This window comes from Abrus precatorius, unplaced genomic scaffold (genome assembly GCF_003935025.1).
Source record: "Abrus precatorius isolate BTA unplaced genomic scaffold, Abrus_2018 Scaffold3, whole genome shotgun sequence".
Classification (NCBI taxonomy): domain Eukaryota; kingdom Viridiplantae; phylum Streptophyta; class Magnoliopsida; order Fabales; family Fabaceae; genus Abrus; species Abrus precatorius.
Window position 1 is genome coordinate 30,538,866 of NW_020874373.1, and position 22,786 is coordinate 30,561,651.

At 29.6% G+C, this 22,786-nt stretch overlaps 2 protein-coding genes across 2 annotated transcripts; one reads left to right on the plus strand and one right to left on the minus strand.

Annotated features, from left to right (window-relative positions):
• The first annotated feature begins 2,344 nt into the window (after window positions 1–2,344).
• Window positions 2,345–3,517, plus strand: LOC113863893. The gene is made up of 2 exons (XM_027497661.1): window positions 2,345–2,509; window positions 3,005–3,517. The coding sequence occupies exons 1-2, from the start codon at window positions 2,345–2,347 to the stop codon at window positions 3,515–3,517; spliced, it is 678 nt and encodes a 225-aa protein (XP_027353462.1).
• A 14,524-nt stretch (window positions 3,518–18,041) lies between these two features.
• LOC113861812 (WRKY DNA-binding transcription factor 70-like) lies at window positions 18,042–21,142 on the minus strand. Its single transcript, XM_027494855.1, has 3 exons — window positions 19,867–21,142; window positions 19,362–19,466; window positions 18,042–19,269 (listed from the first exon to the last, which is right to left on the minus strand). The coding sequence occupies exons 1-3, from the start codon at window positions 20,175–20,177 to the stop codon at window positions 18,819–18,821; spliced, it is 867 nt and encodes a 288-aa protein (XP_027350656.1). The 5' UTR covers window positions 20,178–21,142; the 3' UTR covers window positions 18,042–18,818.
• Between the last annotated feature and the right edge of the window lie 1,644 nt (window positions 21,143–22,786).

Genomic DNA, 22,786 nt, shown 5'->3' on the forward strand with positions numbered 1-22,786 from the left:
AATAAACAAATTAATATTCAAAATTAAAGTTAAAATTGAATATTATTTTTTTATTTTCAAATAAAAATGGACTTTTGTTTCGGTGTGTATTAAATTTATTTTATTCAATTATTAAACAACGTGATATTGACATGTTAATTGTTTATATAGATTTTAGATAAATTAAACAATTATATATATCTAATTTTATTGTTAATATTTTTTATATTTTAAAAAGTATATTAAATATTAAAATAAAATTATTTGATAAAGTGTCAATTACATTTTTCTTTAATTATCTATTCATTAAAAGTTATTAGTTTAACAATTTAATCAATAAAAATTAAATTTTATAGTCATTGAATGGAAGAGTTATTTCTAGAATTGTGTATTAAATCATGTTTTTTCTTTATTTATATTTTTTTATTTACATTTTCATGTAAAAAAGAGGTAATAATTTAGACACTTTAAACATATAATTTATTAATTTAAATATTTTTAAATTTATATTTTTATATTTTTAATAAATTTTAATTAATAGTAAAAAGTGTGTTAGAGTAGATAAGTTTACTCACAACTGATATATATGACAGGAAATAGGAGACGACAAACCGATATATGAGGATGAATTGGAATAAGAACAGTTGAGTATGTTCAATGTGATGCTCTGTATTCAGCAAAGTCCAAAACACTTGAAGACAGAGTCACAACCACTGAAAAGGCCCTTCTAGAAGGGATGATCATATATGTTGTGACGAACAATATAAAGTACCACTTTAAATATCTCAACATGTGAAAATGTTACTTTTTATTGTGTCTCCAACAATTCTTCAAACAAACAAAGATCAAATAATATTTGGCATTAGATATTATTATTGGAAATGGAACTATTTTTGCTTCCCCTGCCTTCAGTGCAGGGAAAACAGAACACGTACACAGACAAGAGAGTGTGAACACTTATTTTTGGTGTCATATCCCCAATAACCTCACCACTACAACGCTTGTCACAAAGATACCCAACTCATTACTCATTCAAGTCATCCCCTGTCTCTCTGTGTACCCATATCCCCAAACATTTTTTGAATAGGATTTGTTTAAGCTATTAAATACAGCAAATAATCCTATTTTAAATGCAATTGCATTTCATTAACATTAATTTAGGATTGTAACTTTCTTAAATTCCTTTTGTACGAAATCACTGGAAATATGGGAAATCTAAAAGGTAATACTAATAATAAGAAACGAAATGGTGCATTTAACTTCAAAATATATACATGTCAGTTGCACTAAAGTATAGCTGGTTCAGCACAATATGAAGCACCAGTTAGCAAGAATGACTCACATGAAAATAAAAATGCATAAAAGAACATGTCTTGACACTGCCACTAAGTCCTTTTTTCAAACTGTTTATTTGCATGTAGCAAATATCTTTTCAAATTAGGGACTGCATCAAAGCTAATCCTTACAATGAAATGGACAATAGCACAAACCCTACAAGAGTATACATAAATTTGCTCTAAATTCCAACCAAGCCCATATTTTTTCCATAGCTATATCAAAAAATATGAAGGAAACAATGACTAACTATAAATGTTGTGCTTAATTAATTGTCCTTAGCATGTTTTGGAGCATTTAGAGACTCATACACTTTTACAAAGATTCTAAAGTTAACTCAAACAAAGAAAAAAAATAAGAACAGAAATCTGAAATATGGTTTATTTAAACGCATTTTGTCTAACATATTTTTTATTATTAATTAAAATCTATTAAAAATTACAAAAATATGAGTGAGGAATATTTAAAATAAGAGTAATATCTATATAATTTTTAATGAATTTTACTCAAAAATTAAAAATGTGTTTGAAATTAAAAAATAGGAGAAAGTCCACACAACATAGAGGGAATCCACTTAAACAGCAAGAATGACCAAAACTATAACTTTCGTAGACATGATCTCTTGAAGTGATGTCACCGTACCTAAACCAATAGAGACATCAATGAAATTTTTGTTGATGGTTCCAAGAAAAGTAGCACAATTCCAAAACAATGTTCAATAAAATGAAAAATGTTATTAGCACACCGAAAGATAAAAATTAATTAGTATAAGTTACGTATGACTCAAACCCCACGTCAAGTTTAAGTGTCCATTATATCATTTCCACTAAAGAGAGGAGCCGTAGCACTAACTATAATTAAAAAATAATATCTCATGCATCATTCATTTTCTTATAATATACCATTCTGCTTTCCATGGCATTCTCTGCGAGAAGAGACCATTATAAAAAGATCTCTCATTTTATTTAGTGTTACCAAACCAACCAACCATAAGGCCATAGCTTTCCTTCTTCCTTCATCACCAGGAAAGATGGGAGTCACTGCTTATTTGGACACCATATTGGTCCCTTTGAGTCTTTTCATTACAGTGGGTTACCATGCCTATCTTTGCCACACCATCAAGAACAAACCTTCACGTACAACTTATGGAATCAGTAAGCTCAGAAGAACAGCTTGGTGTCTCAACTTAAATCAGGTAATTGCATGTGATGAATAGCATATTCAATATGTTCAATGTCTCAACTTAAAGCGATTATTGATACATCTTTATGGTAATTTCTAATGTATAGTTTACATGATTTTTAACATAATATTTGTTTTAATTCTTAAGGGTATTAATTAGTACGATCTTAGATTTAATGTATATTTGAAAATGAATTAAAATCACATTTTAAGATAAAACTTATATATTATATCTACGTCTGAATCAATTTCACACCAATCACAATAACTGTTATTTAAAGAATAAATTCTCATGCATTAAATTTTAACCCGTGGTGCAAAACCTTTGTATCTATTTCTCCTTTCTTAAATATTCACCAATTTTAACAAGGGCACACCAATATAATGCTTATAAAGAGAATTCACATAATAACTTCAAGTAAAATTTGAACAGGAGAGGATTCAAAAGATTAATGAATTGGGTTATTGGAGCTCGAATATTTATTAGATTTGGCTTGTCATGGTGCAGGGTGATGCCAGTAAGGCTATGTTGACAGTGCAAAGCATGAGAAACGCTCTTATGGCAACCATACTCACAGCTTCTATAACCATTCTTGTTAACTTGGCTTTGGCAGCTCTAACCAACAACGCCTACAATGCTAGCCATCTCTTTAACAGTGGACTTTTTGGCTCAAAGTCAGATAAAATCTTCATTTTGAAGTATGGATCAGCCTCAATTTGTTTGGTGATTAGCTTTGTGTTCAGTTCCATGGCCATTGGATTTCTGATTGATGCAAATTTTCTTATGAATGCATATGGAGATTTCTTGTCAGGGGGTTACACACAAACTATACTAGAAAAAGGGTTCACATTAGCTCTTGTTGGAAATAGGGTACTTTGTGTTGCTGTTCCTTTGATGCTATGGATGCTGGGTCCAGTGCCAGTGTTTTTAGCTTCCTTAGCGTTGGTTTTTGTCTTGCACGGATTTGATTTTGTCTGCAAATTCCCAGAAAACCATAAGCAATGTAACACTGTAAAATAGCCTAGCTAAAGTGGATAATATGTATATGGTGAGAATTATTTAAGTGAAAATACCTAACTATTGTAAGAAATAAAAATAATAATTAATATAGACTTTATGTAACAAATTAACTAATTTTTTTAATCTTGTTTATCTATATAATATTTTTTGTATTCTCAAAATAAACTTGTCGTGTATTTGTATGCGTAGGATTTGTTTACACTAAATATTAAGTTTGAACATTTGTATCGTTTAATATATTTTATAAGCTGTGAAATTGAAAGGTGAATTAAGTAGATTAATTTGTTAAAATTTTATATAAAATAAATAAATAATTCATCGTATTACCTTATTTATATATATTTTTAAAATATAAAAATAATCAAAATTTAAATAATATACTTGCAAATATTACAATTATGTAAAATTTGTGAAGATGATATAATATGCTTTAAAAATTAGATTAGATAATACATACATACATATATATATATATATATATATATATAAGTATATATATTTTTTATTTTGTTGGACTAGGAGTTTATCTCTTTTTTCTTTTATCTATATACACATTGTTTTGTTTTTGGTCTGATTTTGCATAACAGTGTAGTTTCTTTTTTTTCCGTTTTCCTTGGGTTGGTGGGTCACTATTGAATAAGGGCTTTGAGAAGCTGGCCATTCCAGAGGGCTTTTTGCTATTTTATGAGTTTAATGTTGATGATATATATTAGAATAAAAAATTTACATTATCAAGTGTTAACCAATTAAAACATTCGATAAATATAATTTTAAAATTAATTATTATAAAAATTAATAAATTTTATTAATATAATAGTCTATAATTAAATGATAATATAGTTGTATTTCAATTAAATTCTTTCTTTATATAATAAAATCTTTGATATATAGTCCACGTGATTTTTATCTCCATTATAAAGAAAGGGTTTATATTTTCCAAGTACTGAAAATTCAAGATGTTAACATTTCTTTTACAAAATTGAAAATTGATCATTTTGGGATTCCAATGAGATCAGTATTCCAGTTAAGTGATTAAGACCATCACTGCCTGATTAGCCCATAAATGGGAATATGGGTTAAGTGGTTACTTTCTGTAGTGCTGTACAATACATGGTCCCTTCATATAATTTGTATAAAATTTTCATGTATGAAAATAAGGAGAAATTCTAAGACAAGACACCCGACATATAAAAAGTATTATTCCATGAACTTATCAATTTTATTCAAATTGCTGTTACACTCGAACGTTTTTCAAACTAATTTATTGATGAAAATCACTCAAATTAGATACATAACTACTACTTTGATTGTTGCTTCTGACTTATATTGTACCGTATGAAAATCACTCAAAATATTTTTGACTAAATAACATAAAAAATTTGAATAATATACTTTCATAAGTTTAATTGCATATGCTACTTTCATGCATTGGCTAATGATAAAAGTTTCAAAAGGGATCCATCAACTAACGTCAATTTGCTTGATGTCTTGTGTAATTATCGTGTTGCTACCGTAATTACATATACTCAATTAAGATTCTGTTGTTAGATAATTACTTTAATTTTTTGAGTAAACTCTCAGAGTAATTTAATGAAATTGTGAACATAGAGTAATTTAGTTTCTAAGAATTTAAAATAAGACCAATAATTTTGACTTTGTCAAATGTTAATATCTTTCATTCAACTAATAATTTTTGTCATTAAATATTTATTTTTAAGTGACACTTGAAATATTAAAATAATTATGTTTTACACAATTTCAAGGTAATTTTTGACTGATATATATAACTATAATTGTATTCTTTTCCTCTTTTAATGTTGTCACTTTCTCATTGTTGTCATATCCTAAAACTCTCTTTCCTCCTTATCCATGGACTCCACACTTTATCTTTGCCCTCCCCTTCTTAATTTACACATTCCTTATCTATTCTTCAACTTCTTCAATCTCATCATCGCTACTGTCATCATTATGGAGCTTCTATAGCTGATAACATTGCAATGAAGAAGGGAAGACTTCAAGTTTAGACTAGCTTGACATATGGAAGATCTAGGAGTAATAGGGTGGAAGGCAACATTGATGACAATTAAAGCCTATTTGGTGAATATGACAGCGTGTTTAGGCTCTAATGGAGGAGAGATAATGTCCACTAGGAAGGAGAAGAGAGTTTTTGAAGGGGAGTGGTTAGAGCTCGTATTGAGCAAACTGGTCCTTGAGTTTGTGGGAGGAGATGAAAGGTAGTTTTGAGAGAAAAAGAACACACAATCATAATGATTTACATCGATTAAATTAATCCTTAAAATTGTATGAAATAACGTCGTTTTAACATCTCAGTTATTATTAGGTAAATGTTAACACTGTTACGAATAGAAAATGTTAGTTAAACTTAAATGTCTAACATTTAATAAAGTCAAAAATTAATAAATTTATTTTAAAATCCTAAGAATTATATTACTTAACGCCTACAATCTCAAAGATTAATCTACGGATTTAGTCTTAATCTTTTCCTAATCAATCATGTTAAAAAAAAGGTGATAAAACAAATTAGTCAATCTCAGCATGTAATTTAAAGTTAGTCAAAAAGAAATATACTAACATTTTTGTTTTTATTTTTTAATAAATTTTTATGCATGTTTAATGATGTACAATAAAAACTTATATATAACAAATTTTTATTAAAAAATATAGAATATCACTAAATTTAATATATTAATATTATAATGCACTACACTTTTTAATAAAAACTTATTATTTATTAATTTCTTATGTATCATGTATTCTTAACACACGTTAAAAAGCCACTAAATAAAATTTTTAAAAGGCCTGTAAACTAACAAGCCACTAAATATAAAAATTTCAGTTCAACTTATATTTTAGAAGAGTTAAGCGGATAACTACATCAAAACAAACTTATTTTGCCACCTTTATATTAGGGTAAGACTAGTTATGGATGCTTTTTTCGTAATAGTTGTTTACGGTGAAAAATAACAATTTATAAACAAATAATCTAAAAAGCAATTTGAAAATTAGATTTAGGTTCTTTTGAGTTCTTTTAAGTATGTTATTTAATGTAATGTTTAAATTGACGTAATAAAATAGAGTATTAAACAAGAATAATAAGCAATAATTACGTGAAACTAATTAAACATAGAGGTTTTTACAAAAATATGTAAAACAAGAACTAAATTGCAGAAATAGAAATAAGCAAAATGAACTAAAACAAATGAAAAAACATAAATGTGCAGAAATGTAAATGTACGACTTCTAGCAATGGCAAGCAACAATTGTATATCTTTTTATAGCTAGTGTCTAACGCGGTGTAAGTTTTCAACGTGATGAGAATTTTAGGTGCAGTGTCTAGGTGCAAAAAGTTGTCCCCTGTAAAATGTCATTTTGAAGTATTTATAGGCAAAAGTATCACTTTCTCAGTAACTGTTTTCCATGCGTGCTTGCCTTCAACTGCTGCTGCCCATTATCTACGATTGCTTATAATCGTGCTATCGGTTGAGACTCTTTCCGTAATTGCTATTGCTCATTATCTTTCTTTATGTTGTTGGATCTTCGTCTGGTGGTAATTGCTAGTAACCACTTCTGATTCTTGTGTTAACCTTTTGAGTCCTATTATGACTCTTACAGACTTTTTTATTTTTTGAGTAGTTCTAAGAGAAATCAACAAAGCTCATTTAGCATTATGGACTTTTTTGTCATGTGGACTTAGAATATTTTCTTTGCTCATCTCTATTTTTTGAGCAAATCTAGAAGAAATCTGGAACTCAATCTAGCTCGGAGTATTTTCTGACTATTCCCTGTTTTTCGAGCAATTCTGGAGAAGGTCTGGAGCTCAGTTAAGTTTGTAAACTTAGAATATTTTCTAATCACTTACTGTTTTTTAAACAATTCTGAGGAAAGTTTGAGACTTTAAAACTTTCAAAAACTCCTCGAAAGACCTTCGGTCTTGTGAACTTAGAATAATTTTCTTTTCAGTCTTATTTTTTGACCAATTTTAACTATTCTCAGTCTAACGACTAGAAAATCCGTAGGAACTCCTCGAAAAGACCTTTAGAGGTTTGACAAAAACTTCTTAAATAACTCGAAATGTGACATTTTCAATAGAAATTAAGGTTTTAAAAAATCTTCCAATACTTCTTAGGTTAGAGCTTACTTTTCAATAAAGAATGAGATTCCTTCTCTGACTTTTTAAAACTTCTTAAAATGTAATTTATTTAGTATGGGACAGAACTACTTTTTAAATACTCCCAAAACTCCTCGAAGAATTTTTAAGATGAATTTAGGACTTCAATAATTTTTTTAAGTCTTTGATTTGTGAATATGTGAACCTAAGACCCTTAACTTAATAAGGTCTTTATAACTTAGAAAAAATTTTACTTACCCTAAACAATGGCATAACTCATTCTACGTAGAACTCTAGATCAAGATAAATGGCTTTTTGGAATTTGAATTCGATTTTTCATGACTTTTTATGTAGATAATGGTTCTATGCCCCACGAATTATGGGGTCATTGCCAATCTTGATTTGGATATCATAAAGACAACATTTAGGATATTGACTGAGAACAGCTACGAACTAGTGAAATATCAATGCATGATAACCACCAATCTCTTCAAAGATATAAGGATTGACGAAAGAAACTTCATTTTTTTTCTTAATTTTTCTTTAAATATATTTTATCTTATTAAATAGCTGTACGATAATTCAAAGGGTTGGTGGCAATGGTATAAAACTTCATTACATTTGTAGATATGTAATCAATTTATTTAGCAAAAGATTTTATATTCAACCTCTACTATGTGTAAAATTCTCTCTAACCAACAGTAGCATGACACTCAAAATAAGATAGTCTTTAAGTTAATTAGGCTTATAAGTATCTTGTATTCTTTAACACTGGACAAACAAGAAGGCTCTACATTAAAGTCATATTAAATTTGCATATTTATTATATTATACATAATATATTCTTTTAAATGGAGCTTAGATTTTAGTTTATTTTTTAAAAAATAACTTTTTTAAATTTTAAAAATTGTCTTTCTTTAAATTAATTATGTAATTCTAATAAAAAATGAATCGATCAATACCATTAATTATTAAGATAATAATTAATATTTAGAAAGAAATAATAAAAAACATAATTATGCATACAATTATGTTAATTAAAAACAGAAAGGGTAAAGAATACACATTCTAAATAATTAAAGACAAACATTGATTTAAAAAGAACTGGATACTGATATATAAGTTAAAATTCTCATTTAAATGAATTATAAGTTTTCTATATTTTGCAAAGTTCTTTTATGGCATTTCTACAGTTCACACTGATATATGTGTCTAATTTTAGTCAGCCTTATAAATCAAGCCTCTTTTCACATCTTAACTCTACGATATCTTTTTTCATTCCAAAATTTCAATTACAAGAAACGCTACCATTGACAATTGTTTTGTTATAAAAGACATGACAACATCGCACGCCATGCCTATCCAAAACAAGAACAAGACAAACGATAAGATAGGGACACTTTTGTACTGTTGCTCAATGCTTTTTTGTGATTATGGTGAATCAAACCAAACACATAACTACTAAACCAGTTAAAATCTTGAGAAATAAATAACTTTAGAACCTAATTATGTTTTTTAATAGCAAATTTAAATATGTTTTAGTTTATATAAATATATTTAAAGTTATTTTTATTGTTAAAATTTTTAAGATAGCCTTTAAGCCTTATCATTAAATTAATAATAACATAATATATATTAAATAAAATTATGTGAGCAATCATTACTATTTTAACGTGTTATATAACACATTTAATAAGTAAAAATATAATTTTTAAAATATTTTAAAATTTAAAAAGATTAAATTAAACTAAAATTTAAAAATTTTAAAGATTGATATTGATATTTAAAGAAATGGGAATACAGAAGAGGTGGTTGAAGCATTTAAGGGTAAGCTAAGATGCCAAATCGTGTGGTTCAATTCAAAGAATTCAACTAACCTTTTGCTCTGGTCAATGTGAACACAAAAAAATGTTGAGATAATACTTAAAAATGTTGGAAAAAAAAGTGTACAATTATGAACTTGCATTGCATATAACTATGTGGACATAAGGAAACTTTGCTTTTCAATGGTATGTGGCCTCAGGTACCTCCCAGAGTGGGGCTCAATCAAAGTTTCACTATTTTTTAAATGCTACAAAAAGGTTATGAATTTTATTTTTCAATTTGTCTTTTAGAAAATGCACATACTCGTTGCATAATCTTTATAATTGTACATCTACTTATTTTATATTTGTTTTTTTAATATTCCTTCTTTTCTCTCACTTTCTTTTAGTTCATTGTTTATTTATCTTTTCTTCTCTCTCTTTCTCCACCCAAGTCACACTTTAAATTTGAATATCAAACAACCATTTTTCGTTATCTTTCTTTATTAAATATGAAAGAATGAATAATTTTTACGATTTTGTTAATATAAACCTTTAGAATTAACTTTAAACGCCTAAAAACAATAAATTTTACTTAAAAATATTAAGAATGAAAATAATGTTAGATTTTATTTAAATGATAATGTTTAGTCATATAACCTCACCAAACTTATTATATGATTAATAAAATATTATGTTAATAAACTTTTTATTAACAAATTACTAATCTGATAACTCACTACTAGAAAAGCGTTTAATACAGACAAATTTTACAGACGGGGTAAAATCCGTCTGTATTACAGACAGCTTTACAGACGGATTTGTGAAATAAATTTTTTTTTATTTTCTGAAAAATTCGTCTGTAATACAGACAGATTTTAATCCGTCTGTAAAATCTGTCTGTATTTAGCCCGTCTTTTGGCGCCAAACGTTATAGACAGCAATTACAGATGAATTTTTCCGTCTGTAATTTGAAAATAGGATGAAATATTATGGCGGGAAATTACAGACGGATTTTACCGTCTGTAAATATGGCGGTTTTAGCCGACCTTTCAGGTGGCACATTAATCTGTTTATAAATGGGATTGACGCATTTACAGACGGAAAAATCTGTCTGTAATGTGCCTCCTGAAACGCACCGTTTCATTAAACCCATTACAGACAGATTTTCCCGTCTGTAATGACTGAAACCCATTAAAACCGCGTCTCCTCTTCCCCTCCCCCATTATCAGAACCCTCTCTTTCTCGCTCCCCCCTCTCTCTCTCTAAGAGCTCAGTGTTTTGGCCATTGCGAGTTGTTGGAGCAACCATTTGAAAGTTTTTTTGCATCATTGTATTCCTGGTACGATACTCTAACTTTTAATCGGTTTAGTTTTTTAATTTTTTATGTTTTTTAGAGACTTAAAATTTCTAAGATAGAGTTTAGGATTGGAGATTGTATGACTGGGGGGAAGGACGTAGAGGTCCTTCTCCGAACCTGATTATTGTGTATTGTGGGATTATTTGTGTTTGTGGAGTTTGTAGAATATGCATGTTGTGGAGTTACAAGGGGATGTGCTCTAGAACGGTTTAGGATTGTGATGTGTTTGTGTTTGATGTATCGAATAATTTATTGTTATATAATTTATTAGTTGATTTTAGGTAAAATTTTCATTTTTGTAAAAAAATAGTAAACAAATGTAAGGAAATTAACATGTATTAGGGGAGATTCTGCTAAAATTTATATTAAAATTTTCTGTAATGTATTTTAGAAGGTTGATACCACATTGTATATTTGTATTAGGTTTATATAGTTCTTGAGGAAGATGTTTCTCAGAAATCGTCAGTGGATGTATGATAGGTTGCACTCAAGTCAGGGGAATAAAACCTGAATTCTTTGAGGGTGTAGAGGAATTTATACGCGTCTGTTGTAATTTGCAGCAATACATCACCAATCAGGTCGTTAGGTGTCCATGTTCTAAGTGCAAGTGTAGAAAGTTTTTGGATATTGATTCAATTAGATATGATTTGTATAAGTAGGTTTGTCAATTTACTATGTTGCCAAGATTATTTAATTTGAGTTATCACCAATATTATTTATATTTTAAACAAATTATAGTATTTGTCTCTAAACATATATATGGTTTGATTCAGATATGGCAGGTAAAGGTAAAGGTAAGAAGGGTATTACTCAGCAAACTGATCGTGGCAACACTTCTTCACCTACCGCTCCGACTTCGACGTCCACACCAGCAACAGTGCAGACCTCCCAGGTTAGGGGACAGGAGCAATTTATCATGGTGCCGAATCCTGGGTATATTGCTCCTCCCCCTCCAGTACAGCGAGTTTCACACTCTGCACCCCCTACTACACAGGCCACACAGTCACCTGCTACACAGGGCACAGGAGATGGATCCACTGCTGTCCCATCTGTAAGCAGGCAGCAGTCATCACAGACCTAGGCATCATCGAGATCGTTACAAACTTTGAGATGGGATGGGTCCACTTGGTAAGTAATTCAATCAAATATGCCTAACATTGCGTATTTTATGTGAATGTTAGTAGTTATGTTTTATTTTATTGTGTTATCAATTGGATACCACCACAGAAAGGTCTCCATCAGGTCACAGATACGATTAAGAAGATGTTTGATGCGCCTTACAGAAGTTTTGCAAAGGTGCCAAATGATACAAAGATAGAATGGTTCAAAGATTGGAAGGTAATAATAGTGTATTAATTTTAACTAAGTGTAATTACATATGACTGTTTGTACCTCTTCTAATGAAATTGTGTTTCTGTAGAGCAACTTCTCCATTCCCCCCAGGACGAAAAGATGATTTTCAAGGCCTGGAAGAGTCGCACTGCAAAGCGACTAAGACAGATGTACACTGAGGCTCGCCAGGACCCTTCTACTGTTGATTGGATAGCACTCAACTTTCTTCATGCCTTGCAGGAGTATTGGGGTACAGATGAGTTTAAAAATCTCTCTGTAAAGAACAAGACAAACAAGGCATCTAATAAAGGGGGGTCACTGCATACTGGTGGGTCTACGACTTTGGCTGGCAGTAAGGAAAACTTGGTATGTGATTTTAAAATTCAGTTTACTCTATCTATAATTTCATATTTAAGATTGTGATTTATTTCTAATTACAGGAGAAGTCGTTGAAGAGGCCACCTACTACTGGAGAGTTGTTTAAAGAGACACACACTCGCAGGCAGGACAAAAACCTGTGGGTTGATACACAATCTAAGGCCACATATGTAAGTCATAGTTATTGATAATATATGTTATTATTAGCGACTTATTAAATAGTTCTCCAAACTAATATCTAATTATCTGAACTGAACTGTAGGATGACTATATTCAAAGGCTTGAGGAAGCATCTTCTCAGAATCCAGAGTCAGTAGATGAGGATGCTATGTGGTCACAGACAGTGGGTGGCCTTTATAAAGGTCGCATTTATGGCATGGGGGGCCGCTTTGCAGACTCCATGTCCCCTGCATCTGTCACTGGAGATGCCTCTTCTCTTGCACCCGAGGATGTGGAGGACATGGTCCACACTCAGGTCCATGCCCTCAATGAAGAACTCCAAAAGCAGAATGAGGAGATGTGGAAGAGCAAAGAAAGTGCATGGAAGAAGAAGTGGGCAAAGAAAATGGAGAAGAAGATAGAGAAGAAGGTGGCGTCGAGAATGCAAAGGGAGGTCCAGCAGCAGATGACGCAGCAGCATATGCAAATGCAGCAGATGCATGCTTATTTTGAGCTCATGAGAGCAAGCAGCTCCACACCTCTTTCTCCTTCTCCACCAGCTCCAGCACCACCGGTTTTCACCTCCATGCATCATTCCTCTACTGACTCCTCTTCTACTGATGATGATGCTCCTTCGGATTCTGACCATATAGATTATTCCTGATGAAGACTTGTATTTTATTTTTAAATGTATTTATTTAGATGCTTTTTTTTCTTCCTTTGTAACAACATTTAAATTTTATATTTTATAAATCATTTTGGAATGTTTAGATGCCGAATCTATAGTTTCTATTTTGTTTATAAATTGTGATAATCAAGAACAGCAGGAAATAACTATCTATACAAATAAAAAAATATCAATTATAGTAAAATATATCACCGACAGATTACAGACGAATTTTTCTGTCTGTAATTTATAGACAGATTTTTCCGTCTGTGAATTACAGACGGATTTTCCCGTCTGTGATTTACAGACGGATTTTACCGTCTATAACTTACAGACAGATTCTACCGTCTGTAACTTATAGACGGATTCTTCCGTCTGTAACTTACAGACGGATTCTTCCGTCTGTAACTTACAGACGGATTTGAAAATCCGTCTGTAATTATTTACCGACGAGGATATTACAGACGGTTTATATCCGTCTGTAAATCTGTCTGTAATAGAAAAAATTGTCTGTAATACTCTAAAAATCTGTCTATAAATTCGTCTGTATAAACAGACTTTTTAGTAGTGACTTTTGTAATAATATCATAACAATTATATACAGTCTCTATGTTGTAAGTGAACATATGATATGGGTTTACACATAATGCTGAAGTTAGAATGCAATTTTTTTAAGAGACAAAATTTAAGAATAATTTCTTAAGTAGTTTTAGCATTATTTTTTAATTAAATTTTATTTTAATAATTTATAAAATGTTAAATATTTTATTAAAACAAATCTTTAAAATTATTTAAAATATTTAAAAAATTATACTTGAATTTTATCTTTCTTATAATAGGCGAGGCATTGTCTGTGTGATAAAGCTAAGCAAGATCAAACTATATCAACAAAATTATTATAAACTTATTGTCTGGAAAATAGTGATCATTGGTGAATGGGGGAAGGTGGATCTTTCTAGACGTGTGAATGGATTCGGATTGGAATTCTAATTCCAAATGCCAATATTTTCTTAATGTGTAAAAGTTTATATATTTTTAAATTATTCGCTTTCAAAGCATATCACTAATCTTTCACTTTACAAAGTCTTTTTCATATATATATATATATATATAATCTTAATTAGTATATTTAAAGAACACAATCATTGTCAATTTCGTTAAACTTTGTTGATATTCTTAACATGTGTATGACCAGATTGGATTACTATTTCAATAAATTGAAATAGAACTTCGACCAAAACCATTTTTTTTTACAGTACAGCGAATAGTTTTGCTTTCAAGAAAATTAAATTGGAAATAACAGGCATAAGATAGTATTAATAGTCATAATTATATTGTGTAATTAAAAACTTTAGAACAAATTATTTTAATTTGCTTTTCAAATTAAAACAATTAATATATTTATTCTTTCTCTAGAAGCAGCTCTCAAGCTAGTGCCTTTTGCATATTCCTTTTTTTCCTCTCTATGCTACTTGAGTTAGTAGAATTGTCGCCATTGCCACAATCAAGTGCTCACAATAATTATAAACATCTTGGAGTCATATACCAAACATATTCATTTTTTTTTTTTTATTTTCAACAGACTTACAGATTTTAAATTTTCATAACGTACATTATAGTGATGACGACTCTTAATTTTTTTTGGGTTTAATACAACAGTATTTTTAAATATTTAAATTTGAGACTTCCCTGGAATACTCTTATGTTAATTAATACATGCACTCGATAGTGATAATTAATAATTAAAATAATAGAAAAAAAAAACAAATGTTAAATATAAGTATTAAGTTGTCAAGATGATTTGTGATCATAAATTGAACTAAGTTACTAGTGAACTGAGCTGCGAAAAATTAAGTTCACAAAAATCTTACGTTATTATGACTTAATTTGTTTAATTTATAGGTTATATTAAGTCAATTTATGGTAAGTTAGGCTAAAGTTACTTTTTTATTTTTTAATATTTACTTGATAGTTTCTTAATACTCACTAATATTAGCAGTACTATCTACTAAATGATAATAAAAAAAAGTATAATTATTTTAAATTTTTATGTTTTTTCAAATTAAAAGTATTTAAAAAGTATTTAAAAAGTAAAACTATTTCAAATTAAAAATATTTAAAAAGTATTTAAAAAAAGTATAATAAAAATGGATAATTTACAAATTAAAAGTATTTAAAAAGTTAAAAGTAAAATGCATAACTCATTAAAATGCAACACATAACACACTTTCGTATGTAGTTTACATTAATGTGTCACATTACACCAAAAAATGTGACCCAAGTGATTTAAACCTAATTTCTAATTGTTTAAAACCGCCACAATTTAAAAGCTTCGTAATTTTAAAAATTATTATAATTAGTTTATAGATCAGATTTTAGAATTATGTTTAAACTGCAAATAATTAAGAGAAACAAAAGTAGTTACAATGTGTAATACATGTCACACTCTTATGTGTAGTTGATAAGTGATAAGTTTTTGTAATTTGTAACATGAATTCGGCTATATATTTTCTTTAATGAACTAATTTAAACCTTAATTTCTTTTTTAATTTGAAAGAATTTAAATTAATTAATTATTTTAATTTAGATATAAAGATGAAGAAATTTCTTGATCTCTTCTTATTGAATTCTTTATTTTACAGGAATTGAGAGAAGAAGAAAAGTAAGGAAGAAAGAAAAGAAGTAAATCAGTCAAATTTTTGCTGAAGTGAAAGATTTTTCACTTAAGCAAAAATGCAAAAAAACAAAAATTAGAATTTGTCTAATTTTAGCTCAAACAAATTCTTTTAACTTGAGCAAGAATCTCATTTTAGCTCGAGTTAGAATTTTTCGCTTGAGTGAGAATTCATTAAATTACTCATTTAGAAAGAAAATCCAACTCAAGAAGAAGGAGTCTCGCATCATGACCTAATTGAGGAAGTGCAGAATAATAAAGGAGGTTAGGAGAGGCAGTAAAGATCATTGGATAACCATTTTCAAAATCCCTTTTCCTTTTTTTTTCCTTATTGTAATGTATGTTATGAGTGGTTAAACCCTTGGTGGAATTGGATGTAATCTTCATACTTTGAATACTTTGGTATTTTTAATATATTTATTCATTTCTATATGTTATTGGTGATTTTATTTTGTTAGTAATGCTTGATTCTACCTCGCAAGAAATTATTCATGATTTGAGAATTTAGGGTGAGTTGGAAAACTATCTTAGAACTCTATTTAAATGAAACTCATGCAATGTGTTAGAACCCTAGGAATAGATTTCAATGTATTGTATGCTAAATCACTATTGATTGTAATGTTGGAGTTTTTGTTGTTATTCAAAGAATTATTCTTAGAAACTTGGGTGCAAGAAATCAAAATAAGGAAATATAAAGAAAATGCATCTATAACTATAGAACATGTTCAATGTATGTAATTGCCAAAGTACGATGAGAATGATTGATGAAATCAAATCCCTAATCTAATTATATTAGTTTAATTCTCTTTTCATTTATGTTTTACATTACTTTTCATGAATTCAAACAACTAAAAATTAATTAAAAATCACTTATAAATTTGTAAATACTTAAGAATTTGTTATTTTAATTAAAATAATAAAAATTACATAAATATTTGTCAATTCACATAAATACAATAACTTTTTATTCACCATCTATATCAAAAATTTAGTTAGCTTACCAAAGTAAAATAAAATCATCCAACAGTAGTTCACTTTGCAAGACCTGTGACTCACATACTAAAATATGACATATGTATTACATATTTTATTCTTTATTTTTTATTTTTCAAATTATCTATTTCGATATTTTATTTTTTAGATGAATTTCTTTTAAAAATATGTTTTTAAAATTAACCTATTTGAGTAAAAAAAAAAAACTTTTTTCCTCTTTATCTCTCATATTTTAACATTTTATTTTATAATGTTAAATAAGAAAGTATAAAAACTTTACTGTAAAATATAATCACAATGAAGAAAAAGGTTAGACATGTGCGAGTGTCAAATATTATTGTACAAGAGATGCATGTGTCCATCATGCTGTCACAACCAAAACGTTCACTCCTTCTTGGTAACGCAAACAAAGAATGATACTTGGATAGTGCATCACCTTTTGATGTGCTTTTTTATGTCATTTGGATAAATATCATTTCACACTCCTCTTGGTTTATATATTCATGTGAAGGGAAGAGGGATAAAGTGGAAATAAGAGAAAACAAAAGATATACCACATAATGTAATAACAAAAGATAAATTTTTTTAAAAAGGGTGAGTATAAAAATTATTGGAGTATGAAATAAAAGTTATCAGCAAATATCGAAATATAAAAAGGTATTTTTCAGCCAACAATCAAAGATTAATTCTTTAGAAATTCAAAAATTATCGAAATAGATTTTGTTTCTGTCGTTAATTTTTTTCTATCACACGATCATTAATTAAACTTCTATCAAGATTAAAAGAAAATAGAAACACAATCATTTACCAATTATATCAAATTTTATTAATTTATTAGAAATATGTGCCTTTTGTCAAATATAATTTTTATTCAATATGAACTTTAAAAAAAAAGGGAGTTTGAAATCTCTACTTGTTAAGTGTCTTTAGCTTTTTCTTCCTTTCTTATGCATGTCTATAGGGGCAAAGTGTCTTGTGTAGTAAGAGCCTTATCATAAGAATGGAACTTCTCATTCGATTTCTTTTTTCGGTTCAAGTGAAAGGCCATGTGCAAATTTCCTTTCAGCCATATCTAAAATGTATCCTTTCAATGAGGATAATTTGTACTTTTACCATCAAGTATCTCCTGAATATGCATAGACGAGGATAAGATTTAGTAATGACAGTTTAGGGGTGCATATGTATATTCTTTTCATTTTCTATACAAACCCAATCCTTATAAGCGTGCTTAATTAAGTAATCATTAAGCATAGGGGTTTACAGCCTGTAAATTTTGCCCAATGCAAATTGGATATCAAACATTCACAAACATGCCATCTCCATCACCTTTTTTGGTCTTTCTTTAATGAGTTATTCAATTATAAATGAGATGAAAAAATATTTTAAAAAAATTGGAGGGAGAATAATATTTTTCTTTTTAGTTGGATAGCTCAGTCTTCAAAAACAACAAAACATATAATGAATAGGCAACTCAACAGGTCTGGCTTGAACCTACCCTTAAACTTTCCAAGTGATCCATCCACCCGTTGGGTAGAGGTACTATGCACTTTCGTGCATGTTGCTTTAATCAATATGACTAAAGCATACTTTTCCATTTACAAACTAAAGTAAAATTAATGAGAAATAATTCTAAATATTATCATTTCTCATTCATTGAAAATGGACAACAGTAGAGATTTTACATCCGTGGAACCCAAGCTAGCCACATAATTTATCTAAGAAAAGTACTATATATTGCACAATTTGCACTACTTTCAGTGGAGTAAACTTGATAGAAAAGAAAAATTACAGACCAAAACATAGGCATTCATCTAAATTCAAGAAAGGGCTCGAAGACATCATCAAGGCTAGCAGAATCATACAAGACATCTGAAAGATCCACACCCTTGTATTCTGAGTCAAGGGTTGATGAAAGAGTGACATGCCTTGGTGAATTATCAAAAGTGAGCTCAGAAGAGAAGAGGTAATCATTGGAGGAAGATGAGGGAGGAACCTCCTCTTTGCACTCTCTTTTCACTGATGAGAGAAAGGGGCACTCTTGTTGGGATGGAGTTGGAAAGGTGCTGTCAAAGCTAAGGAACTTGGAAGAACCAGAAGGGGAAATAGGGTCAAGTATGATCTCAGGGTTTAGAAAGTTTTTGCAAGTGTGGTGGCCATAGTATGTGGTCTTGTAAAGGGGTGGTTCCTCTTGAACTCTTTGCACCTGTTTTGTTGCTTGGCAACATTGATCAAATTTGTGAGTGCACCTATAGTAGTTCCTGAAAATTGGGCACAAAAGACATGTCTATTTAGGCCTAGAAGAGATATTGTAGAAGAGCAAGTAAAGGAATATTCATATTCATATCTATACCTTGGGTATTTGGTATTCAGGATCTCCTTTTGACCATACTTTCTCCAATGATGCCCATCATCAATTGGAGTTTCAGACTCCTTCTCCCATGCTTGTGCAGTTCTTCTGCAAACATGAATTCAAGATTCAGATAATTAAACTTTCTAATTTGTTCCCAAAACTCCAAACCAATCACTGAAGGGTATGCAATCATCCTTACAGTGCCAGACAGACAAAACCATAAGAGAAACAAACAAACAAAATAAATTAAAGACAAGCCTAATTACAACATAGTCCTTCATCACATGTATGGAACAATAATTGATGGGGTCCAATTGTACACATATGTTAAGGACAAATAATAACAAAGTATTACGTTATCAAATCAAAGAGACAACTTGATAAGTTGAGGGTATTTACTATTGAACATCGTGTATGTTAAATTGACAAGGGAGGGATTTATTTTTTGTTTACAAAACCATTAACCAACAAGAAATACAATTAAAACCATGGATTAATGAATTACCTTCTCTTGTAACACCCTCTTCTTTCCTTAACTGTGGAACTCTTGCAATTACTCTCTTGAGAGTCTTCAGACTTGGAAGAGTCCCAAACATGCACATCAGAGACATCATGGGGTTCAGAAGTGGGATTGTTGAGAAACAAGAGGGAGTTGGTAAAGGACATGAGAACCTCCTTCACAAGTTGTTCAGCAAATGGGGTTGTTGACCGATCATCAAAACCTCCATTGATGACACTTATAAGTTGTTTGGCACTATCACGCCCTCTCACAAGTTCCTCAATTGCCTTACTACGACTATACCCAAGATTATCCATGTTCCAATTTGGAAAATTTTTATTCCCTCACAAGATTGAACCTCCCTTGTTGGTTTGGCTACGAGGTTTTCTTGTCACTCTCTCACTCACACAGACACTGAGCTGAACTATATATATTATATGGTGGGAGAGACCTTATATCATGAAGAAAAAAACAAACGAGGAACCAAGTTGTTGCCATATGCACATGCTCCGAAGTTCAAAGGAACCTTGGCACGAAAATTCCAACCCCTTCCAACACGAAATTGTATTCTCACGCGCGAACTTGGAGCGTGTGAAACGCGACGGTTGTGATTATGCCACGTGTAAAGAACTGGTTTGGGGTTTCGATGTGGAAGGATGGCGAGTCGGAGATGGTTAGTACGTTGAGGGATGACGTCATCGTACCTGCGTAGCTATAGACGTCAGGAAGACACGTGGCTCTCATGGATTGGTTGTGAAAAGAGTAATAATCTCCACTGAACAGGGTCTGTCAAAGACGGATTTACCCTTTCAGCGAATTTTATGTTAGATTTAGATGAGTTCATTGAGGTACGGACAGAAGAGGGGTAGTTAACAACTCATCCGATGCACAGTGTAAGATTGGATAAGGATCCGAATAGTGCACTGCACGTGACAATTATAAATAATCAAATACATTAAATCAAGTGTAAAAATATTAATGTAATGATAAGATAAAATCTTTTTAATAATAATAATTTATTTAAATTAAGCATGATATTATTTTTATTTATTTAAGATTGTAAAGGAATATTAATTAAATATTTATCATAAATGATAGAAATCATATTACAAGTTAAAAATAATTTTGAAGGAGTATAACGTATTATTATATCATAGAATGTATACGATGAGACATTTTTATAAAAATTTTAACAAAATAATGGTATGACGTAGGAATTCAATAAGTTATTTAATTTAAAACCATAGTATAACAGTTTCGTGAGCTTAAGAGTATTTTCTATTCCATTCCCAGTTTAGATTCAGTCCGTATTTATATATAGCCAACCACATGATCATCAGATCTAACGATTAGTGAATTCCGATGTAATCACGTGTTCAGTGGGCATAAAGAATTGGTGAATAGACTTTCACTTGTTCTAAACAAGGTCTCTGTAAATGATTAATAGAGTAAACTTTATTGGGGTAATGTAATAATTTCACACAATCAACCTTGGAGAACAAGGAATTCAGAACAAACAAATTAAAGGTGGGTAACTGTTGGTGGGAACTCAAGAAATGAATTGAGAAAAAAATAAGTGTGAACTAATTAATTGCTGAGAAGACTTCTTGTATGATTCAATCGTGTCGTTAAATTGTTGACAGGTCAAGCCAGACTACATTCAGTTTACTTACAATATTATTATTCTTTTCTTAAAACTTACATGTCTAGAATGATATCAAAAGTCAAGAAGACGCATTCAAGAAAATGAAAGCAACTTGGGCTGAAGTATTTTGGCTCAACTATATTCTAGGGTACAATATGGTGAAATTAATTAAAGAGTGTTCAATCGGATACTTTTTAAATGATTTTACCATATTTAAAAATTAATGCACTATTAGGGAATTAATGACATTCTGATCTTTTTAAATAATTCATATCAATTAACTACCTCATCCTTCAAATTTCCTAATTTCCTCAATTGGGAAGAAAATTTATATATTAAAATAATGGAATTAAGTCAAAACTAGAAACTAATCTGATGCTGCAGTATTGCCTCTAGTTCAATTTTTCGTTCAAGTTTTTTGCGGCATTGTTAGAAATGCAGTGTCGGATTGTAACTGAATAAACAAATTGAGTGGTGAGCGTTTTAGTGTTACTTCATTTTTTGTTTGCGTCAACCATTATTTTTTAAGGTGGGAAGGGGAGCAAGAGAGATATAATAGAATTAGACTCAAATTAAATTAAAATAAAATACATTAACAGTAAAACAATTGTTTATACTATCATCTGATCGTAACTTGACATGTAAGCAAAAATCTGACTTTTGCATTCCAATTACTTGACATTATAAAATTTTTAACACTAACTATACATTTAAATTGAACTCAAAAAAATTAAATTAAAAAAATTCTATTTTAATATTTGATAGGTGAATAAGATAAACATGAAATTAGGCAATTAACTAATTTCATCTCAATTCTCAAATTACGAATAAAAGTAAAAGATATGTTAGATAAAATAAGTTTTATTACATTTCATTCTCTTTTATGAGATTTTAAAGAGAAATATTTTTTAAACATCTCAACAGAGAGACAACTTTTATGTATCTCCGTGTTCTTATAAAATAATAAATAATAAAAATAACTATACACAATATGTCAACATTTCACATAGTATAAACTTTCAATTGTTCAAATAACAAGTATAATTTAAATAAGTAATGACAACAATTCTCATAGAGTCATCAGCTCGTTACAAAAGCCTAGAGTATAAATAAACACAACTAATATAAAAATCATTCAAATAACATAAAATAACTTCACACTTTTAATTAATCGTATTTACAAACATTTTACTCGCACTAGAATTACTTGGTTATTTGACTTATTTTAGTATATCATATGCTTTTTTTTAACTAGGACAATCTTCGTCCTCGTTCAAACAT

Coding starts and splice junctions, on each gene's coding strand:
- LOC113861812 (XM_027494855.1), bottom strand. CDS start 20,177: ATGGATAATCTTGGGTATAGTCGTAGTAAGGCAATTGAGGAACTTGTG. Junction 19,467..19,866: donor AGAGGGTGTTACAAGAGAAG/GTAATTCATTAA, acceptor TCATGTTTGCAG/AAGAACTGCACAAGCATGGG. Junction 19,270..19,361: donor CTGAATACCAAATACCCAAG/GTATAGATATGA, acceptor CCCAATTTTCAG/GAACTACTATAGGTGCACTC.
- LOC113863893 (XM_027497661.1), top strand. CDS start 2,345: ATGGGAGTCACTGCTTATTTGGACACCATATTGGTCCCTTTGAGTCTT. Junction 2,510..3,004: donor GGTGTCTCAACTTAAATCAG/GTAATTGCATGT, acceptor GTCATGGTGCAG/GGTGATGCCAGTAAGGCTAT.